The sequence below is a fragment of the Penicillium cosmopolitanum genome, assembly GCF_028827165.1.
Source record: "Penicillium cosmopolitanum strain IBT 29677 chromosome Unknown utg000012l:1.0-3308103.0:1.0-3310761.0, whole genome shotgun sequence".
Taxonomy (NCBI): domain Eukaryota; kingdom Fungi; phylum Ascomycota; class Eurotiomycetes; order Eurotiales; family Aspergillaceae; genus Penicillium; species Penicillium cosmopolitanum.
In genome coordinates, this window is record NW_026622682.1 from 2,880,868 (window position 1) to 2,899,184 (window position 18,317).

At 50.0% G+C, this 18,317-nt stretch overlaps 7 protein-coding genes across 7 annotated transcripts; 3 read left to right on the forward strand and 4 right to left on the reverse strand.

Annotated features, from left to right (window-relative positions):
- Positions 1-320: 320 nt before the first annotated feature.
- On the reverse strand, positions 321-4,306 carry N7509_013832 (NACHT and WD repeat domain-containing protein; the record flags this gene model as incomplete). Its single annotated transcript, XM_056638469.1, has 2 exons — positions 321-2,369; positions 2,627-4,306. 2 exons carry the CDS (start codon positions 4,304-4,306, stop codon positions 321-323), a joined length of 3,729 nt encoding a protein of 1,242 aa, XP_056481976.1.
- Positions 4,307-4,848: 542 nt separating this feature from the next.
- Positions 4,849-6,215, reverse strand: N7509_013833 (uncharacterized protein; the record flags this gene model as incomplete). Its single annotated transcript, XM_056638470.1, has 5 exons — positions 4,849-5,266; positions 5,365-5,717; positions 5,772-5,839; positions 5,896-5,952; positions 6,026-6,215. The coding sequence occupies 5 exons, from the start codon at positions 6,213-6,215 to the stop codon at positions 4,849-4,851; spliced, it is 1,086 nt and encodes a 361-aa protein (XP_056481977.1).
- A 786-nt stretch (positions 6,216-7,001) lies between these two features.
- On the forward strand, positions 7,002-8,660 carry N7509_013834 (uncharacterized protein; the record flags this gene model as incomplete). Its single annotated transcript, XM_056638471.1, has 4 exons — positions 7,002-7,178; positions 7,253-7,270; positions 7,317-8,045; positions 8,118-8,660. The coding sequence occupies 4 exons, from the start codon at positions 7,002-7,004 to the stop codon at positions 8,658-8,660; spliced, it is 1,467 nt and encodes a 488-aa protein (XP_056481978.1).
- A 130-nt stretch (positions 8,661-8,790) lies between these two features.
- N7509_013835 (putative short-chain dehydrogenase/reductase family protein) lies at positions 8,791-9,858 on the reverse strand (the record flags this gene model as incomplete). Its single annotated transcript, XM_056638472.1, has 4 exons — positions 8,791-8,844; positions 8,915-9,098; positions 9,168-9,707; positions 9,806-9,858. The coding sequence occupies 4 exons, from the start codon at positions 9,856-9,858 to the stop codon at positions 8,791-8,793; spliced, it is 831 nt and encodes a 276-aa protein (XP_056481979.1).
- Positions 9,859-10,472: 614 nt separating this feature from the next.
- On the forward strand, positions 10,473-12,107 carry N7509_013836 (glutamine synthetase family protein; the record flags this gene model as incomplete). The annotated part of the gene is made up of 4 exons (XM_056638473.1): positions 10,473-10,896; positions 10,958-11,214; positions 11,294-11,346; positions 11,414-12,107. The coding sequence occupies 4 exons, from the start codon at positions 10,473-10,475 to the stop codon at positions 12,105-12,107; spliced, it is 1,428 nt and encodes a 475-aa protein (XP_056481980.1).
- A 1,431-nt stretch (positions 12,108-13,538) lies between these two features.
- Positions 13,539-15,161, forward strand: N7509_013837 (malate synthase; the record flags this gene model as incomplete). The annotated part of the gene is made up of 1 exon (XM_056638474.1): positions 13,539-15,161. The coding sequence occupies one exon, from the start codon at positions 13,539-13,541 to the stop codon at positions 15,159-15,161; it is 1,623 nt and encodes a 540-aa protein (XP_056481981.1).
- A 1,103-nt stretch (positions 15,162-16,264) lies between these two features.
- N7509_013838 (fatty acid desaturase) lies at positions 16,265-17,999 on the reverse strand (the record flags this gene model as incomplete). Its single annotated transcript, XM_056638475.1, has 2 exons — positions 16,265-17,741; positions 17,797-17,999. The coding sequence occupies 2 exons, from the start codon at positions 17,997-17,999 to the stop codon at positions 16,265-16,267; spliced, it is 1,680 nt and encodes a 559-aa protein (XP_056481982.1).
- Between the last annotated feature and the right edge of the window lie 318 nt (positions 18,000-18,317).

Here is an 18,317-nt window from a genome sequence, read left to right on the forward strand (position 1 = left end):
TAATGTACATCTTATGTTCCCTGGATGCTAAAACCTCTACCATTTACATCACCACTACTAGTACTAGTACTACATCCGACTATCGGATCTTTTGGGTTAAGTGATAATCCCCCCCACAGCTTGGCACGGCTTGGCAATTGCACTGCCCCGCGACCGGAGGAATCATTTCCAGCCAATCATGAATGAGTTATGCTAACAAGTTATCAGTACTACCTACATAATACAGCTACCACCCATCGCCTGATTCGCCAACTTCGTTCTCATAAAATGATCTGGGGCATAAGAAATGTAGTACATAAAGGAGCATATTATGCCCCCATTCAATCAACATCAAACTCAAGAATAGTAACGTCGCCCGATAAATTTCCCACGGCAATCGTATTGCCGTGGAAAGCAACATGATTGCCGTTGAAACGCCCAGCACGTGGGCCAGGCCGATTTTCAGGAGGTAGCCACAATACCCTTCGTTCTCGCATGTATACCCAGTCATCTTGGCCTATTTGGACAGTCCTGTGGCTACCAGTCAGATACTGATCTTGTGGTTTCCAGTTAGGCTTCCAGTCCCCAGACTCAATTGGTACGTCTTGGGGTCCCAAAGTGGTCAATAGCGAAAGTCCACCCTCGTTCAAAACAACCCCAGTGAGAATTCCAACATCTATCGAATGTTCGGGTATCGGAAGGAGATTTCCAGAGTTGACAGTCCAGAACTCAATGGCTTTGGACTCAAGGACAAAGACCAGGTATCTGCCATCTGGGGAAAACGTCGAAAAACACGAGCCATCAAAATGATTCGCCATAGGGGGTCGGGATAATTCATGCAGTGTACCTGTCATCGTGTTCCAAATTTGGACAATGCCCTCCTGATCTCTATAGGCCAGCAGTTGACCATCGGGCGAGAACAAGACCTCTGGTGAGAACAAGACCTCTGGTGAAGGGGCCGAGGAAATTTCTGGGATAGGCTTCAGTACAGTAGTGACTGTATCAGCGGTAGTATCATAGACCCTGACACCCCCATAGTGCCATACCAGTGCGAGTAACTGGGAATTAGGCGAGAAAGTTGGAGGGCAAGGTGAAGCTCCTGCTGCCCAGCCGTAGCCGTCTCTTATGTTCCCCTGATCACCGGCCGTAAGGTCCCAAATCATCAAGTGCTCAACTGGGCCCCAGTCCTCCGATGGACTGTTGGGGACGGACCAACCGACAGCTGCTAGCTTTCCATTGTCAGGGGATATGGCCAGCTCCACTTTTACACCTGAGGGTATAGTAAAGGTGTTTGATACATGCGCCGTTTCCACATGCCATACTATAATCTTATCCCCGTACTCTGCCATGGTTGCTATCAGAGAGCCATCTGGAGAAAACTTGACTAATTCAACCTCAGTGGGACGCCGTCTAGTAGTCTGACTCGTGTTGATAGATTTAGAGAGGTCCCATAGTCTGATGTTGTAGTCACTGCAAGCTGATGCTAAATATTGGCAGTCAACGGAAAAGGCCAGGCTTTGGTGCAACCGTATATGGCTCCTCAACTCATGTTTGAGGGTTCCACAAGAAATTCCCCAAATTTTAATAGTATTGTCATCGGGGACGAGTCCAAGAAGTTGGCTGTCCGATGATATTGTTAGTTTGAAGTCCCCCAGCTGCTGATCAAATCGGATAGTATGCTTGAGATCGTTGGTATCAATGTTCCATAAACAAATGGAGCTTTTGTTTTGTGACACGGTTGCAAGGATCTTGTTCTGACAAGAGAAGGTAACCGACGCCATTCCCCCATAGCTGTTCCAAATACTTTTCCTCTTTTTACCTGTAGCAGTTTCCCAAAGGAGAATTATTGGACTCCGATCACTGATTGCTGCCATAATCTGGCCATCAGCCGATAAAGCGGTAGACCCATCCAAAAGCTCTTCTTTGTCATTTGCTTCGAATGGACATGTGTCAGATAAAAGGCTATCAGTAAATTGATCTCCTCCTTGATCAAGTTGTATCTCTCCCAGAGTACCAGATTCGATATTCAAGAATCGAATGGTTAGCCGGTCTATAGCCGCCAACGTTTGACTTCCTTGATAAAAGCCTCCATATTTGCCATCGAGTCCCCTCATATAAGCACCTGTAGCAAGATCCCAGATGTAATTTTTCCACCCAAAAGCAGCCAGATATCGGCCGTCAGGCGAGACCACGATGGATTTCATATCGTGTTTGCCAACGCACATCTGGAGTGTTTTCCGCAAAGCACCTGTCTGGGTATCCCACAATCGGATGGTTTTATCACGTCTGGACACAGATATCATTATCTGGTCGTTTTCAGACGGGGCAAATAAAAATGCCACGGAGCCACAATGACCCTCATTAGTCTGCAATTCTGAGCTCCACTTTTCCTGGTGTTCCGAAAGTAATCGCACCCACTTAGGAAGATTTTGTTCATAACATTTTCGGACTGTCGACATCTTTGGCGCAAATAAAAGACTAGAACAATAAAGTTGCAATGGCGCTTCATTGGTAATTTGAGCATTTCGAAGCGCAAACCTTTTTGCATCATATATGAAGCTACCCAGTTCTGTGTGTCGGGATGCCTGGTGCGGGTGGGATTAGTGGAAGGAATAATTGAAAAAAATGTGGGCGGCAAAAAGCTTACGTAGAAGGCGGACTGCAGCAGGTTCAGGTCTCGAATCACCTGAAAGGCAAGGCCTAAAATTCCCATTGCTTCCATCCAAAATATGAAATACCCCTGGAGAAAGAGATGGATATCATCCGTTTTGGTTTTCTTGCTGCGAACTAAGTGATGAACCCAGTACCGACAGGAGTACTGCAATGCCGGTGAAAGAAGCCCATTGATCTTCCGCGCGTCAATTTCGGCCCGTTCTGTGCCTGGATTTATATCGCAGATATTCTCTTTCAAATTTCGACGACAAACAGAAATACACAAATTCGATAGTCTTTGATGTGTCGAATCTTCATCCACCCACAATGGAGTTAGATCTGATATTTCTGAATCAAGAAGAAATTCGCGGAATGAGAGGTGAAACAATCGTACAGGTGCCGGGTCTTCAAGCTTGTTGGGAATATTGAGAACCGAGTGGAATGACCTTAATCTCCATTCAATTTTTGGGGCAGGGAAATCAAGAAGTTCGGAAAGAGCATTCACTGAGAGCGGACTTTCAAGTAAAATGATCGACCCAATGATGTTCTGGAACTCATCAATTAACTGCTTCTCTTGTTTCTTGCCTTGTCTCCGCAAGAAGCGATTCAAGACGGGAAGATATGTTCCATTAAGCTGGTACCTCTCGTTCAACTTGGAGCCTTCATCTCCATAGACCAGCATCTCTGTGAGAATTTCTGCCAGATCCCATGGGTCCTCTTCAAGCAAACGACAGGCGGTGGCAGCGAAGATGAATAGAGGGACAGAAAGATCGACAAGTTTGCGAATACTCTCTCCGCCGGGCCAATCATCTGGCAGATGATTATCTCCTCGGATCTGGGCAATTTTATGCTCCAGAAATAAAGAGATATCATGCTCTATTTTAACCTTTGGTACCTCATGGAGAACAAAATCTTCGTGCTGATCTGCTATCTTTGAAAAGCCAAGCCGAATGGGCAGCTCCGGACGACTGGTCAAGAAGATCCTTATACGCATCGCTTCTACTGATCGTAGTTGAGGCAATAGCCGAATGATAGTCTGTATATCTGCATCATTGTCACATTCGTCCAGCGCATCGATGACGAGAACAACAATTGGTCGATCAGACAATTCCAGACTCTGTAGTGGACGTAGGAGTATCTTTTCAAACTGCTCCGATAGAGCCTTTCCCGAGATATCCGGGTGAGTTCGAAGTGCCCGCTGCACAGCTGGCAATATTATCGGGAAAGCTACCACCAGCTGCCTCATGATCGTAGGAAAGAGTGACAACGCATTTCCTCGGTCTGTTTCTCCTCTCTTGAAGAAGAAGCTGGCACCCAATAGACCGGCATCTGTGAATGATTTTGACAAAGTTCTCGAAATCGTTGATTTCCCTGTTCCAGCCATGCCTTTCAACCAGAAAATTGGCTGGCCGGGACAGCTCGCCCATTTATTGACTTGCTGGAGAAGTTCGATTCTGGTTCCGGGAAGGCAAAGATCTTCATTCTGATTGTGAAAGGAATCGAAGGCAGCGCCGCTCACGATTGGGAGTTTCTCTAGAATATCTGCAGACCGGTCAGTGATGTCCATGCGGGGTGGAGGTGCGAATTTCATACCACCAGCAGATATTGAACCGTTGTTCACGCCGACTTGCACCCCGAAATTTGAGCCACCGAAGTTCATCATAGTCGAAGACATGACGGGTCATGGAAGCCCGGGGTCGAGCAGAATGCAATATCGATCAGCTGCTAAGCGCCTTGGTGAGTTGTCTCTCGCGACCATCAGGTGACCTTTCAGCCCCAATGAGGGACATTCGTGCCCCGCATCACTGGGCTCATGTACATGCAGAGTCTCTGCTTAATACCCTAGGTGGATACTTGAGCATGTGAAAAAGAAAAGGAAAGAAAGAAAGAAAAAGAGTTGCCGCAATCGATTGGCGACAAGGATCAGGTCGCCGAGAAATCAAAAATATCGACTCTCCTGTACTCGAGAAGGGAAGATCAATATGAAATAGGAAATATGCAATCTTCCACGGCTCGCATATTGATTTGCCTCCAACAGATTTCCCAGGAAATCTTCTAATCGGTCGCAGTTACTGGTGGTCGGGATATTGTTCATCAAGACCCACCTGAGTGGATTTCAGGGAAGGACATTATGTGATACGCAACTATACTAGCATGTCTCGTGGGATTAATTCTGCCCGTTAATAAGAATATACGATGATAGTAGGTATCGACATCTCAGATCAAAATTTTATCCGTGCTCGCGGCATCCCCACCTCCGCCGTCTTTAGACTGTACATCGACCTTGAACGATTGATGATATTTTATACCCTTGGGATCATTAAAAGGGTCCGCACTACTCCCTTGGAGACTGTGAAGCTGGTAAGAATGTTGACCTCTACCATTAGGTTGGAATCTCCTCAAATCCGACCCGTGCGATGTTTTCGCAGTATTACTCGGGTTAGATGAGAACAAGGATAGTCGCGGGAGATATGTCGCAATCAATCTTTTCATGCGCATCGCACAAGCGCAGACGATACCGAGATTTATCTCAACCATTGACCAAATTCCCAGGATCGCTTCGGTGTAGGTTACATCTTCAGTTTTGTCGAGGAGGAGGACATATGGTAGGCGGGCGATTGAGCAAACAATGACGCTGAGAAAGTTAGCTAAAACTCACGTCGGAAGATTTTCCACGAAAGCAAAGGGAAGCTAGATAGATAATTGCAGCGAGAAGAGAGAAAAAAAACTCACCCAGATCCCAGAGTTAGAAGACATCCGACCGTGATTTTGTTTTTCGTCGATAAATGAAGGGCATGGATTGTCGGAATGGGTAAGGCCATGACTGCAATGTCTGATGCAATGTTCAAAACCGATTGAGCCAAGGCAACATTCTCCAGGCATACCGTCGTTCCAGTTTTGAGCGGATTGCATGGCCCTCCCACAATGGTGCATAATACCAGGGTATATGCGAATATGGACACAGCAACAGCTACCACGATACAGCGATAGATGACTGAGGGATTAATACGAAATAAAACGGACACAATGGCCATTTTTGTAATGGCTGGACAGATCAAATAGGTCAAGGTGTTGGGAAGCAAGCCCTACTCTGTCTTAGTCTTATACTTCCTTGGAATGATTCGATGTTCCAATCTGACCTTGTTGAATTCCATAAGATCCGCCAATGAGACATTCCACATGTGTTTTCCCCAGCCCCATTTCATTTCTATCGTGTGGTTCAGTCAGTATAAGATCCATCCCGCGATACATCGAAGTACTTACGATTGACTATCGTGGCAAAGTAGGTCGCAGAGACGCCATAGGAAATTATAATTGTAACTATTTGGCGAATGAAGCGTAAATACTCTGTTTCACACCATCGATTGCAGGAACTTAATAGTACGAGACTTACTCAGATCCAGCTCAATATTCTTGATCAACTTGACCGCCTGGAAGACCCGAAGACCCAAGAAGCACGTAGCAATGAAGAAGGTGACACCAAAGGAAATGACGGTTCCAATCTGGAGTGAGCTATAGGGCCCATTAAAATGTGATGCCTGGCCGGCCGGCGGCTGCATTCCTGGTGTTGTAGACAAATTCATTGTGTTCAAGTTGAATTACCATTCTTCAGACAATTTGAAAAGTGTCAGAGCACAATCTGCACATGCAACACTAGATATGGGTTACGTCCACCTTATCTAAATTGAAACCTTGGCCCCCAAGAAACCATGCAAAAAACCAAAACGTTCCTCGCCCCTCGGTCTATCGAAAGGGGGCCTCGCTTACCCTTTACCGGCAAGAGACATCCATTCCAGGCTCAGATCGGCCAATTCCCGGAACAAGACGAGTTAAACTAGCGTCAATGCTAACGGAATAACGGCCGGCAAATCTGGGAAGGGCTGTTCAAAAGTGGACTTCAGAACCCTGGGGCTAACGGTAAGTGACAAAAGCGCGGCCGGGGAATGTCCTCGGTTCCGTTAGCGCATCCTTCACAATGGATGAACGGTAGCGCATCCTGTCATATAATGCAGCCAGTAACCCTTCAAAATTATGAAGACTAAGTGGGGCTTACTTATTAATGCTCTCATGACAGGAGCCAATAAAGTGGAGACGGGCGAGTCAGTGTGTTAGTTAACGCAGCCCTCGGGAGTTGATGGCCCTCTCCTAGTGCGAATTAGTAGTACTCGTATTCCGCTGTCTTTAGGTTGAAATTTGAAACGGCCATTTTTAGCGTAGAGTTTTGCAATGGCATTAGCCTTGATTTTCCTAAAAGGTCCGGAGTACTGCCAGGAAGTTCTCCGAATCGAAAAATCGTTTGAATTCCGCAGTGTCCTTCGAGCAGTACCATCGATCAATTGCCTTCAGTGCAAACAGACTTGCCCATGATAATGATGGAATTCCTATTTGGTCGTAAGCCCACTAAGAAACCGGTTCCAGGAGACCGGGTGGTGCCATTGCACTTCTTCGAGAACAGCCTGTTGGTGCAGGGGAACAACATGGCCGTGTCCCTCGTATTCGAAGCGGTGCTTGATCCACAGAAGCTGCGGGACTCACTCGAAGGATTGGTGAAACGGGAAGGATGGCAAAGATTGGGCGGTCGTCTTAACAAAAATGCAAGATCTGTTCCAACTTTTACCAGTTCCGATTGAACAAAGGGGTACGTACTACTCAGGTATACTGACGTCTCCTGTTGTACGCTCTAGTCCTCCGGCCAAATCGAATGGCATATCCCAACCCAGTTCACGGCCGAGCGACCAGCAATCTCCTTCGCACACGTTGACCATGGCATATCCGCTACCGAGCATCCAGCAGCTTCCAAGATACCGAAACCTGATACCCGTCCAGCTGTCGTAGGCGATCCGGACGATTTGGAAAGTCTTACGTGGGAGTCCGGATACAAACCCGGAGGAATCAGCGACTATGTCGACTCCGATCTGCCTGTATTGGGACTGCGCGTGAATTCCTTCACCGATAAAACCATTGTAGTGTTACAATGGCAACATGTTGCTTTTGACGCTCTTGGTCTGCAGTATGTTGTTGAAGGATGGAGCTCGATGCTTTGGAACAAGGAATCTGAGATTCCGACACCGTGTGATTTCAATAAGGATCCGTTCCATTCATTTGCGGACGGTACAAAACCCGCAACTGAGAATCATATTCTCGCGGACAACAGGGTTGGACTCGGTGGGATGCTGAAGTGGGGGTTGGGGTACGGGGTCGACATGTTGGTCCGAGCCAAAGACAATCGTATGGTCTGTGTTCCGGAGTCATACTGGGGCCCACAGTTGGAGAAAGCCCTGGGAGAGCTCCGAGACGAGGCGATCGAGAAGGGCGAGGATCCTTCGAAGGTGTTTTTGACAGAGAATGATGTTCTAACAGCCTGGATTTTGCGTTGCGTCGTTGCTGAGATGGAGATGGACTCCAGCCGAACGGTATGATCTCGCCTTGACCCTTCAAGCTGACACAAACTCCAAAATGTAGCCACTGAACACGTCTTTCAACAGGTTGCTGCATCAATTGCCATGTCTCTTCGGAAGGCCTTCGAGGGCGACCTCATCCCATCATCGGCTGAACACCCTTATATTGGCAATGCCTTTGGCTGGGCAAACGTACTAGTAAGCGCAGGCGATGTCGCCACCAAGTCGCTCAGTTGGCTTGCCAGACAGGTCCGATGTGCGATAAATGAGCAAGGCACGCGTGCACAGCATGAGGCATACTACGCCATGGTTCGCGAATCTGGTATGGGTCTGCCAATTGTCGTACTCGGAGATGGTGGTATGGCTCAGGTTGGGTTCTCAAATTGGACTCGGGCAGGCCTTTTCGATCTGGACTTTTCACCCGCCGTCAAGGATGCAGGGGATTTCGATCTACTTCCTTGCACGCCTTCGTATGTACAAGAGAATCATGGCCCAGTGAAACCTGCGGACGGTTTCTTCGTTTTTGGAAAGGACCAAAAGGGAAATTACTGGACCTCGGCTTGTAAGGTGAAGGGCCATTGGGATAAGATTGAGGAGCAGTTGAAGAAGGACTTTGAAGTAATATCTTAAAGTTACGAAGAAAATAGAGATACTAGTTAATCAATATTTAATCAATCCTCAAAAACCATGAATTCATAACCTATCTAAAAACGGACGAACAATTTAAAAAAGAGACTCGTTAGACCGGTCTAGTCGGGAACTAAGCCTGGTTCTTGGGACCAACAGGAGCGGGTCCCTCGGGGGTAACATAGGCCTAGTAAGAAAGGAGTTAGCACAATGCAAAGTAAACGCCAATCTCACCCCCGCGCTAGGGACAAACATACCTTGCTCAAACCACCATCGACAAGGAAATCGGTACCGTTGACGAAGCTGCTCTCGTCACTGGCCAGGAACACAACAGCATGGGCCTGCTCAATAGCCTCGCCGAAGCGACCGCTTGGGAAGTGAACCTCGCGACGGAAACGCTTGGGCTGGTCGTCGCCGAGCCAGTCCTGGAGGAGCGGGGTGCTGTCGGAAATTCGTCAGTATCGCCAAAAGAAAGAATTGAATACCATTTGGGTAGAATTGGGGACTAACTTAAGAGGACCGGGGCACAAGGAATTGAATCGAATACCCTCCCTAGCGTGAACGATAGCCAACTCTCTGGTCAACGCCAGAACGGCACCCTTGCTAGCAGTGTATGCCAGCTGGGGGGTCGCAGCACCGAGGACAGCAACGAAGCTAGCGGTGTTGATGACGCTACCCTTGGTCTTCTTGTTGCGGCGCAGGGCAAGGACAGCATGCTTGCAGCCGAACCAAACACCCTTGACATTAATGTTCTGGGTCAAGTCCCAGATCTTCTCAGGGGTGTCGACGGCATCAGCGTCATCGGCGTGCATAATGCCTGCATTGTTGAATAGGACATCCACACCACCCCAGCTGTCCTGCGACTCGATCATAGCTTGAACGTCGGCTTCCTTAGAGACATCACAGCGGATAGTCTCCAGGCGACCAGCGGTGGGAACGAGCTCCTTGACGCGGGCAAGGGCCTTGGCCAGGGCTGGCTCAGAGATATCGGCTAGGAGGATGTTGGCGCCTTGTTGGGCAAAGAGGATGGTGGTTTCAAGGCCGATGCCGCTGGAATACTGTTAGTTCTTGACACGGAAACCTGAAATTGGAGCCGGGACGACAGCAGGGAGGAAGGGAAGAAGAAGAATAGCGGAAGGAATTCTTACCCAGCAGCACCGGTGATGATGGCATTCTTGCCTTGGAGACGTCCTTGGGCCATTGTAAAAGGTGATTTGATTTATGATGGTGATGAGGGGCACTGTGCGACGGGGTGTTAGCGGTGATGATAAGCGCTGCAGGGTCGATCGTGAACAATGCGGAGTGATGGCGGGGGAAGAAGCTTGCTTTAAGCTGTCCGTACACTCACACTAAAGCACTGTCACACTGGAGTAGACTCACCGAGATGGTTGAACTGACAATCCTGGGAATTGTTCTTCTGAAGGGAGCTCTATACGCGGGGCTCGGAGCGCGTGACTAAGCTATCCGATGCGACGGCGTCGGCGTCGATTGGCCGGCGCTAATCCTAAAGCGGTACCAGGTGGAGCCAGCGCGGTCCCGGACCGCGCTGATAAGGGCGCATAAAGCTCGATAAGCGACGATAACAGCGGTTGCTAGCCGCATTGGGACTGGGCGCTTGCGATAAGCAACGCCAGCTCCGCGCGCACCCCTCCGTCACTTGACTCGGGCTGACTGGAAACGGGGAAACTGGGAAGTTGGAACTTCTCCTTTACATCCTGATTCCTGAGCCTCTTAAGTCGGTTCTTCTGTCGCTTGAGTTTAGCTTCAGCTTCAGTGAATTCTACATACCCCTCCCACCAACACAACACACCCACAATGTCAACAGAAGTGGTAACCCCCGAAAACGTCGCCGACGTACTACAACATGACCGCATGGTCAAGGTAGCAGGCATAGACGTCGACGGTCAACTACGAGGAAAGCTGATGCAGAAGAAGAAGTTCCTCTCTATCGTGACTGAGGGATTCGGATTCTGCTCCGTGATCTTTGGCTGGGACCAGCATGACCAGACCTATTTCAAAGAGCTGACGGTCAGCAACAAGGAGAATGGATACCGAGACCTCGTCGCGGTACCTGACCTCGCTAGTTTCCGTCGCATTCCTTGGGAAGATAATGTCGCCTTCTTCCTGATCAGCTTCTTGGACCCGGATACTCGCCAACCGGTGTGCGCGTGCCCGCGCGGTCTCTTGAAGACTGTCTCTGCTAAGGCCGAGGCGGCGGGATACAAAGCCATGGCTGGCGGTATGACCTCATACTCCTTATCTCCACATGCCCTGAGGAGCTCCCCACTGACAATTTGCAGCCGAGTATGAATTCTTCCAGTTCCGCGCTCCAGGAAACCATGCTACTCCCGAGCGCGCGGCCTCGCATACTGCGTCCTTCCTCCAGAATAACCCGGTCGACTCGCTGCCCCCATTAACGGAGGGCATGTTTGGATACTCGATTACGCGGCCACTCCACAACCAGGATTACTACTACGGCATCTTTAACGACTGTGAGAAGTTCCGCTGCGACATCGAGGGATGGCATACAGAGAGCGGACCTGGCGTGTTCGAAGCTGTAAGTTGAGAGAAGTGCAATGCGCGGAATGAGATCCAGGGTTTGCGGCGAAATGGCATCCAGCTGACCAGTTGCACAGGCACTACAATTCGGTGAAGCAAAGGAAATGGCTGACAAGGCCACCCTTTTCAAGTAAGATCCTCCCATGGCCCTGAACACAGGCCCAAACGAGAAAACTCCCGACTAACACCCCTCACAGATACGTCGTCAAAGCCAAGGGCATCAAGCACGGCATCACACCCTGCTTCATGGCAAAACCTCGTCAAGGTCTGCCCGGAAATAGCGGACACATGCACATCTCCCTTGTCAACAACGACGGCAGCAATGCCTTTATTCGTGACACTCCCGATCCATCCCCACAGTACCCAGACATTGCACACCTCTCGGATCTCGGCCGTCACTTCCTAGCAGGACTGCTGGTCGGCCTGCCAGATATCATGCCCCTCTTCGCACCGACGATCAACTCATACAAGCGACTCGTCGAGAACTTCTGGGCCCCTGTCACCGTATCCTGGGGTCTCGAGCACCGCGCTGCCTCCATCCGAATCATCGCACCGCCAACCGCAAGCGCAAAGGCCACACGATTCGAAGTCCGCGTCCCGGGCGCCGACGCGAATCCTCATTTCGTGCTGGCGGCTGTTATGGCGCTGGGCTGGCGGGGTGTGGAGAAGAAGCTTGAGATCCCCGTGCCACCACTATCGAAGGGACAAGATATGGGTGGGAGCAGTGACCAGGGCGTGCGACTGGCGAAGAATCTCAAGGATGCGATAGCCACGTTCACGAGGCCCGATAGTGTGGCGCGGGAGGTATTCGGGGATTCGTTCGTGGAGCACTTTGGCGGAACGAGGGAGCACGAGGTTAGGCTTTGGGAGGAGGCTGTTACAGATTGGTAAGTTTTCTTCCTTCCCCATGCATAAGCTTCCGATGCGTGTATCTTTTCCTCCGTGATTTCATGCAGCTAACTGATTCGTTCTCCAGGGAGGTGCGACGATACATCGAGACTGTTTGAGTTTTGTTTCCATAGTGTATATAAATCGAAGCGCTGGGCGCAGCAGATAATCCATCATGATCTCATAGGACCGATGTCATGCAGATGGCCACACGCACGTACGTCTAGAACCGGCCATAGCTTGTCCCATACATAGCATAGCTGCGTAGATCATCGATAAGATCACATGCCATCACATGTACAATTGGCGGAAGAGCACTCATCACAAGCCGGGACAATTCGGCCAGAGCAGACGATAACCACCGAGCATGACAGGCCTGGCGTCCCGAATCCAGCCCTGTCACAACCTCTCTTCAGGACAAGGGAATAACCCTGAGCCGCGGCTGATTGGATCTCGGGTATGCGGGGGAGAAAAGTAGAGGCGTTGTGGCCAGCGCCTCCGCCAGTGATACTGGGGGTACTTTCGGGTGGATTAGGAGAAGGACCAAGGAAGGGCAAAGCGAAACTCTGTTGGTGGTGATGATCGATGCGGCGTGTCTGTCATCCCAAGCACTCCGTTCGACCCCGTCAGATTCGTGAAAGAAAATCTATAAGGACCCCCGAATTCCCGGACGAGAGAGCTCCCCCTGGCGGCGGATCCGCCGAGGAAGACTATTCGGGCTGCGGCGCATCCCGAGGATTTCGGGGCAGAGGGAGATCGGGGAGAGGGATAGGCGGATAGGACAGGCTAGGCTGGATTCACGGGAAAGTGGCGATGTCGGCCGAGAGGATGTAATGTGATTGGATGAGAGTTGTAGAAAGAGTTGAAGTTGTGGAGAAATCAACGGTGGAACGCAGCTGCGACTGGTTTGTCCGTGGGAAAGTCACGTGGATATCAGAAGTGTGGGGAAGCAGTCGAGTACAATCAACTGCGGAATTGAGTGAATTGAGTAGCAATTACTCGATTCTATTGGATGTGAGTATTCTTCGGTGCTCTCTAGTCCATTTTAGTCCCCTTTTATCACTCAATATCAGTCAATTCAATATCCGAAGACCGGCAATTACTCGATCGACCGGCTAAGCCCTTCTAAAGTGCAGCTCTCTGATTGGTCCGCCAGACAGCCGCGGCTCACGGATCCTGACGTAGACTCCTCGGATGAATGGTACTCTCTGACTGACTTGAGAGTATTCCGTACCGGTCTTAAAATATGATAAGTATATATATATAATACTGCTTCGTGCTCAAATGAGATCTTCTCATTTCTCTTCCTCATCGACTAAGCTTGTGTTGCGTTGGATGGTCCTATAACACCCTTCATCCATTTTATATCCGTCCCACCTCCCCCAACTAGTATATACTTCCACCTCCCAACCTCCCACACACACCACCGTCACCATGGCTCAATCCGCCGACGCTCACCTCCAGGGTGTTACCATCCTCGGTAGCATCCCCAACGATGCCCGCAAGATTCTTACCAAGGACGCTTGTGCCTTCCTCGCCATTCTCCACCGCACCTTCAACCCTACCCGCAAGGCTCTCCTCCAGCGCCGTATTGACCGCCAGGCTGCCCTCGATAACGGCCAGCTCCTCGACTTCCTCCCCGAGACCAGACACATCCGTGAGAATGACGCCTGGAAGGGTGCTGCCCCGGCCCCCGGTCTGGTCGACCGCCGTGTCGAGATCACCGGTCCCACCGACCGCAAGATGGTTGTCAACGCCCTCAACTCTGATGTCTGGACCTACATGGCCGATTTCGAGGACTCCTCCGCTCCTACCTGGGAGAACATGATCAACGGCCAGGTCAACCTGTACGATGCCATTCGCCGCCAGGTCGACTTCAAGCAAGGTGGCAAGGACTACAAGCTCCGCACCGACCGCACTCTCCCTACCCTCATCGCCCGTGCTCGCGGTTGGCACCTGGAGGAGAAGCACTTTACTGTTGACGGCGAAGCCATGTCCGGCTCTCTCTTCGACTTCGGTCTCTACTTCTTCCACAACGCCAAGGAGCTCGTTGCCCGTGGCGCTGGCCCATACTTCTACCTCCCCAAGATGGAGTCCCACCTTGAGGCCCGTCTCTGGAACGACGCCTTCAACCTGGCCCAGGACTACATTGGTCTGCCCCGCGGTACCATCCGTGGCACTGTCCTAATCGAGACCATCACCGCCGCTTTCGAGATGGATGAGATCATCTACGAGCTCCGCGACCACTCCTCCGGCCTGAACTGCGGCCGTTGGGATTACATCTTCTCCTTCATCAAGAAGTTCCGCAACCACCCCAACTTCGTCCTCCCCGACCGCTCCGATGTCACAATGACCGTTCCTTTCATGGACGCCTACGTAAAACTCCTCGTCAAGACCTGCCACCGTCGCGGTGTCCACGCTATGGGTGGCATGGCCGCTCAAATCCCCATCAAGAACGACCCGGCCGCCAACGACAAGGCCATGGAGTCCGTTCGCGCCGATAAGCTCCGTGAGGTTCGCGCCGGCCACGACGGAACCTGGGTTGCCCACCCGGCTCTCGCTGCCATTGCCTCGGACGTCTTCAACAAGCACATGCCCACCCCCAACCAACTCTTCGTCCGTCGCGAGGATGTTCACATCACCGCCAACGACCTTCTCAACACCAACGTCCCCGGAAAGATCACCGAGGACGGCATCCGCAAGAACCTGAACATCGGTCTGAGCTACATGGAGGGCTGGCTCCGTGGTGTCGGTTGTGTCCCCATCAACTTCCTGATGGAGGACGCTGCCACCGCTGAAGTCTCCCGCTCCCAGCTTTGGCAGTGGGTTCGTCACAACGTCTCTACTGCCGAGGGCAAGAAGGTCGACAAGGCCTACTCTCTCCGTCTGCTCCAGGAGCAGGCTGATGCCCTGTCCGCGAAGGGTCCTAAGGGTAACAAGTACCAGCTTGCGGCGCGCTATTTCGCCGGCCAGGTCACCGGTGAGGATTATGCGGATTTCCTGACCAGTCTCCTGTACAACGAGATTTCCTCTGCTGGACAGGCTGCCAAGCTCTAAGCTGGTTGCTAGTGGATGCTCCGTGTGATGATCATGAATACCCTTTCCTTTGTTGTTTTTTCCCTTTTGAAACGAAACATCTGCGTTGTGGACTGTTTATATTTTAGCATCGTTGTATAACAATATATTTATTCTTCAGTCTTTTCTCTATCTCTATATCTCTCATACACACTCCGTAGACTCCTGTAGAACGCATTTCTTTTCCGATGATGCCCCGCAAATTTCGGAATGACGTCAATTGAGTTGGGCCGAGGTCAAAAAGCTTAACCGATTCAATTGGCCGTGCATTCCGATGGGCTGGGCTAAATTTTGGAATCACATTGATTCAAACTCGGCCATGAATTAGGTAGTAGAACCAAATAGCACAGTAGCATACTAGATCCCGCAATGTTGATTTTCGCGAGTGCTTGCAGCCTGACGCTGAGCTTATACACGATAGCCAACTATACCAAGAGAATTACTAAAGGTATATAGCAGACAAAAATGAATGAATACTCGAGCAAGATACGACTGTATTTATTGGATAGAACGTGTTCTATTCACCGTCTCCGAGGCTAATATTTCTGGTTCAACCAAACGAACCAAACCAAAAACGGAATTGAGCGTAGGCAAACAACAGAAATACGAGAGGAAATTGAACGAATCATTACATTCAATAACACTATCCAGACACAGGTGATATAAGCTCAGAAGGTGAGAGTGGGATGATATGCGAATGTCTAGAAATATCTAGGAGGGAGTAAGGCAGCAAGGCAGCAACGGAGGAAGGAGATAAAGATGCCTGAGGCATCTAGATCTCAACAACATGTGTTCGTGCTGAATCTAAGTCTATCGATGAAATGCCCAGGTGGTCTTGTTGGATTCACCGGGAATCCTTGCGACCTGGGGTCTGATCAAACATTCACGATATTTGGTCTGCATGTACCTCTTTCCCTATGACTAACTGCTAGTAGCTACCCTCTTTTCTTCCAAGACAGCTTGCCACCAGGGCAATACGATTTATGTATGTTGTTACGCGATGGTAGAATAACTGAAAGTGGACCGGGAATATGAAATTTGAACTCAGACCTATGAAACTATCTCAAACTTTCATGCAAGTATCTTCAGTGTGAATGGTGGTCTGAAAAGACACCCTGCTCTGCACACGCCTTTCGACACTCCTCTAAGATCCTTGCCTGCTTGGCAACATGCCCGAGTCGACTGATAACTTCCTTATTGCCATCAAAGAAGGTGAAGACTGCATAAGGAATATTCACATCCTCACAAAATTCCTTGACAAATTCTTGCGTCTTGCGCAAGTTGTGGCGGGGAATGCGGGGATATAAATGGTGGATGGCCTGGAACTGGAGGCCTCCATGAACAAAGTCCAGCCAGGGTGGGCAGTCCACGTCCATGGTGGTGCGAAGCATCTTCTGAGGAAATGACTCGCGGGGACCGAGGTCGGCAGTTGACATTGCGTAGTGGGAGAGAGTAATCTGCACATGCAGCGGTGCAGTAACCATATGAGAAATCAGAACGAAAGCAATTCGACTCCACCAGGAAGGAATGCTGAGATAGACAACTCCGTAACCGAACCATGTCCAGAAAAAAGCCTGACCAGATAACTCAAACCAACGGTGCCACCAGCCTGCACCGTGTCGAGGGCCACGGCCGACAATGATATGCTCCCAGCTCAAGAAGTAGAGGTTGAAACGGCCAAATAGAAGAATCGGGTAATAAAGATAGTGCTGATACTTGACGACCGCCTTCGACACCGCATCATATTCCATGATTCGATCATAGTATGTGCTGCGGAGATTGCCAAAGAAGCGATGCGATAGAGCGAAAAATGGCATCAGTTCAATATCGGGATCGTGCTCTGGGGCATTGGTCATAATGTGGTGGACATTGTGACTTCGTTTCCACCAGCCGAGACTAAGCCCCCCCAGGTGGTTTGCAATAATCATGCCGATGGTAGTATCGATTTGAAAGTCGTGAGTGATACCCATGTGGCCAGCATCATGGGCGGAGAAGACTAGTTGATGCCAAAAGCATCCCAAGAACAAACCAGATAGGCAAAACCAAGACCGGTTCAAGAAGAAAAGGAAGAGACCGAAAAGTAGACTGTATCGGCATATCTCGATCGCGTACGCGGAATAGTTGCAATTGTACAGTCCAGCTGCACGAATACGCTCGTTGAGTTGGCGGTATTTTTGCGTGATGTTTTCTTGGTGCTCGGGGGTGATCGGAGGATACTTGGATGTATCTAGCTGAATCTCTTCCTGTGTTCGGGCGTCCATAGTATATCCTCCTTTGGTTTCTTTTGTCGGGGTAGTGGTGCTGGCTACTGATGAGATAGTAGATACCGAACGCCTGCGTCTTAAACCGGCATCCGCTGCTTCAAAAAGTGGCGATGGGGGCGGCGAAGATTCCTCACTTGAGAGCTCAGTCTCTGAACTCGAAGAGGACATTCTTTCCTCCAATTCACTATATAGGCGGAAAGTGCCGCCTTGGATGGGAGGAAGAAAGTTGGTCCACCTTCCCTCGATGGTACCGATTTGGAATTTCTTCATCTGCGAAAGTGCTTCCTGTGAATGCAGTCTTTGAGAGTTTTTGTCAGTAAATTGGCAACTGATATGACAAACCAAGTACTTACGCGTTCACTTCGTCTGTCGCATCTCTGCCTAACATGTGCTTGATGGCTAGGGGGCCGCCAGGGTGGAATTTCATCCAACAATCCAATTGAAGGACTTTACCGTCAAGGATGATGATATGCTTGTTTTCAGCAATCATGCCCTCAATCTGCCGCCTCGAAAGGACATTTTCCCTGGCCCCAGCCCGGGCAGTCGTCTTGCTCATTTGAGATGGTTGCTAAAGTCTGTAGAGTCACCAAGAAGGATAATATCGAAGATGATTTCAGGGCAAAATATTGGGGGATAATGGTTTTGAGAAGTAGAGAATAAGAAGAAGTTGAAAAAGGGCCAACTATGCGAATAGACACTTTTACTTTGCTACCTAGAACTTACTGCTAGTCCCACAGAAAAAGACCACTCCGTACTCCGTACTCCGTATTTCTCGCAACCTAATACTCGCAACGTAAGGGGGGGCGGTGCAGTGGATCGCTACGACGGGAATTGTGGACATGGAGAGCCCTGTGGAGGGAGGATTCTGGTACAG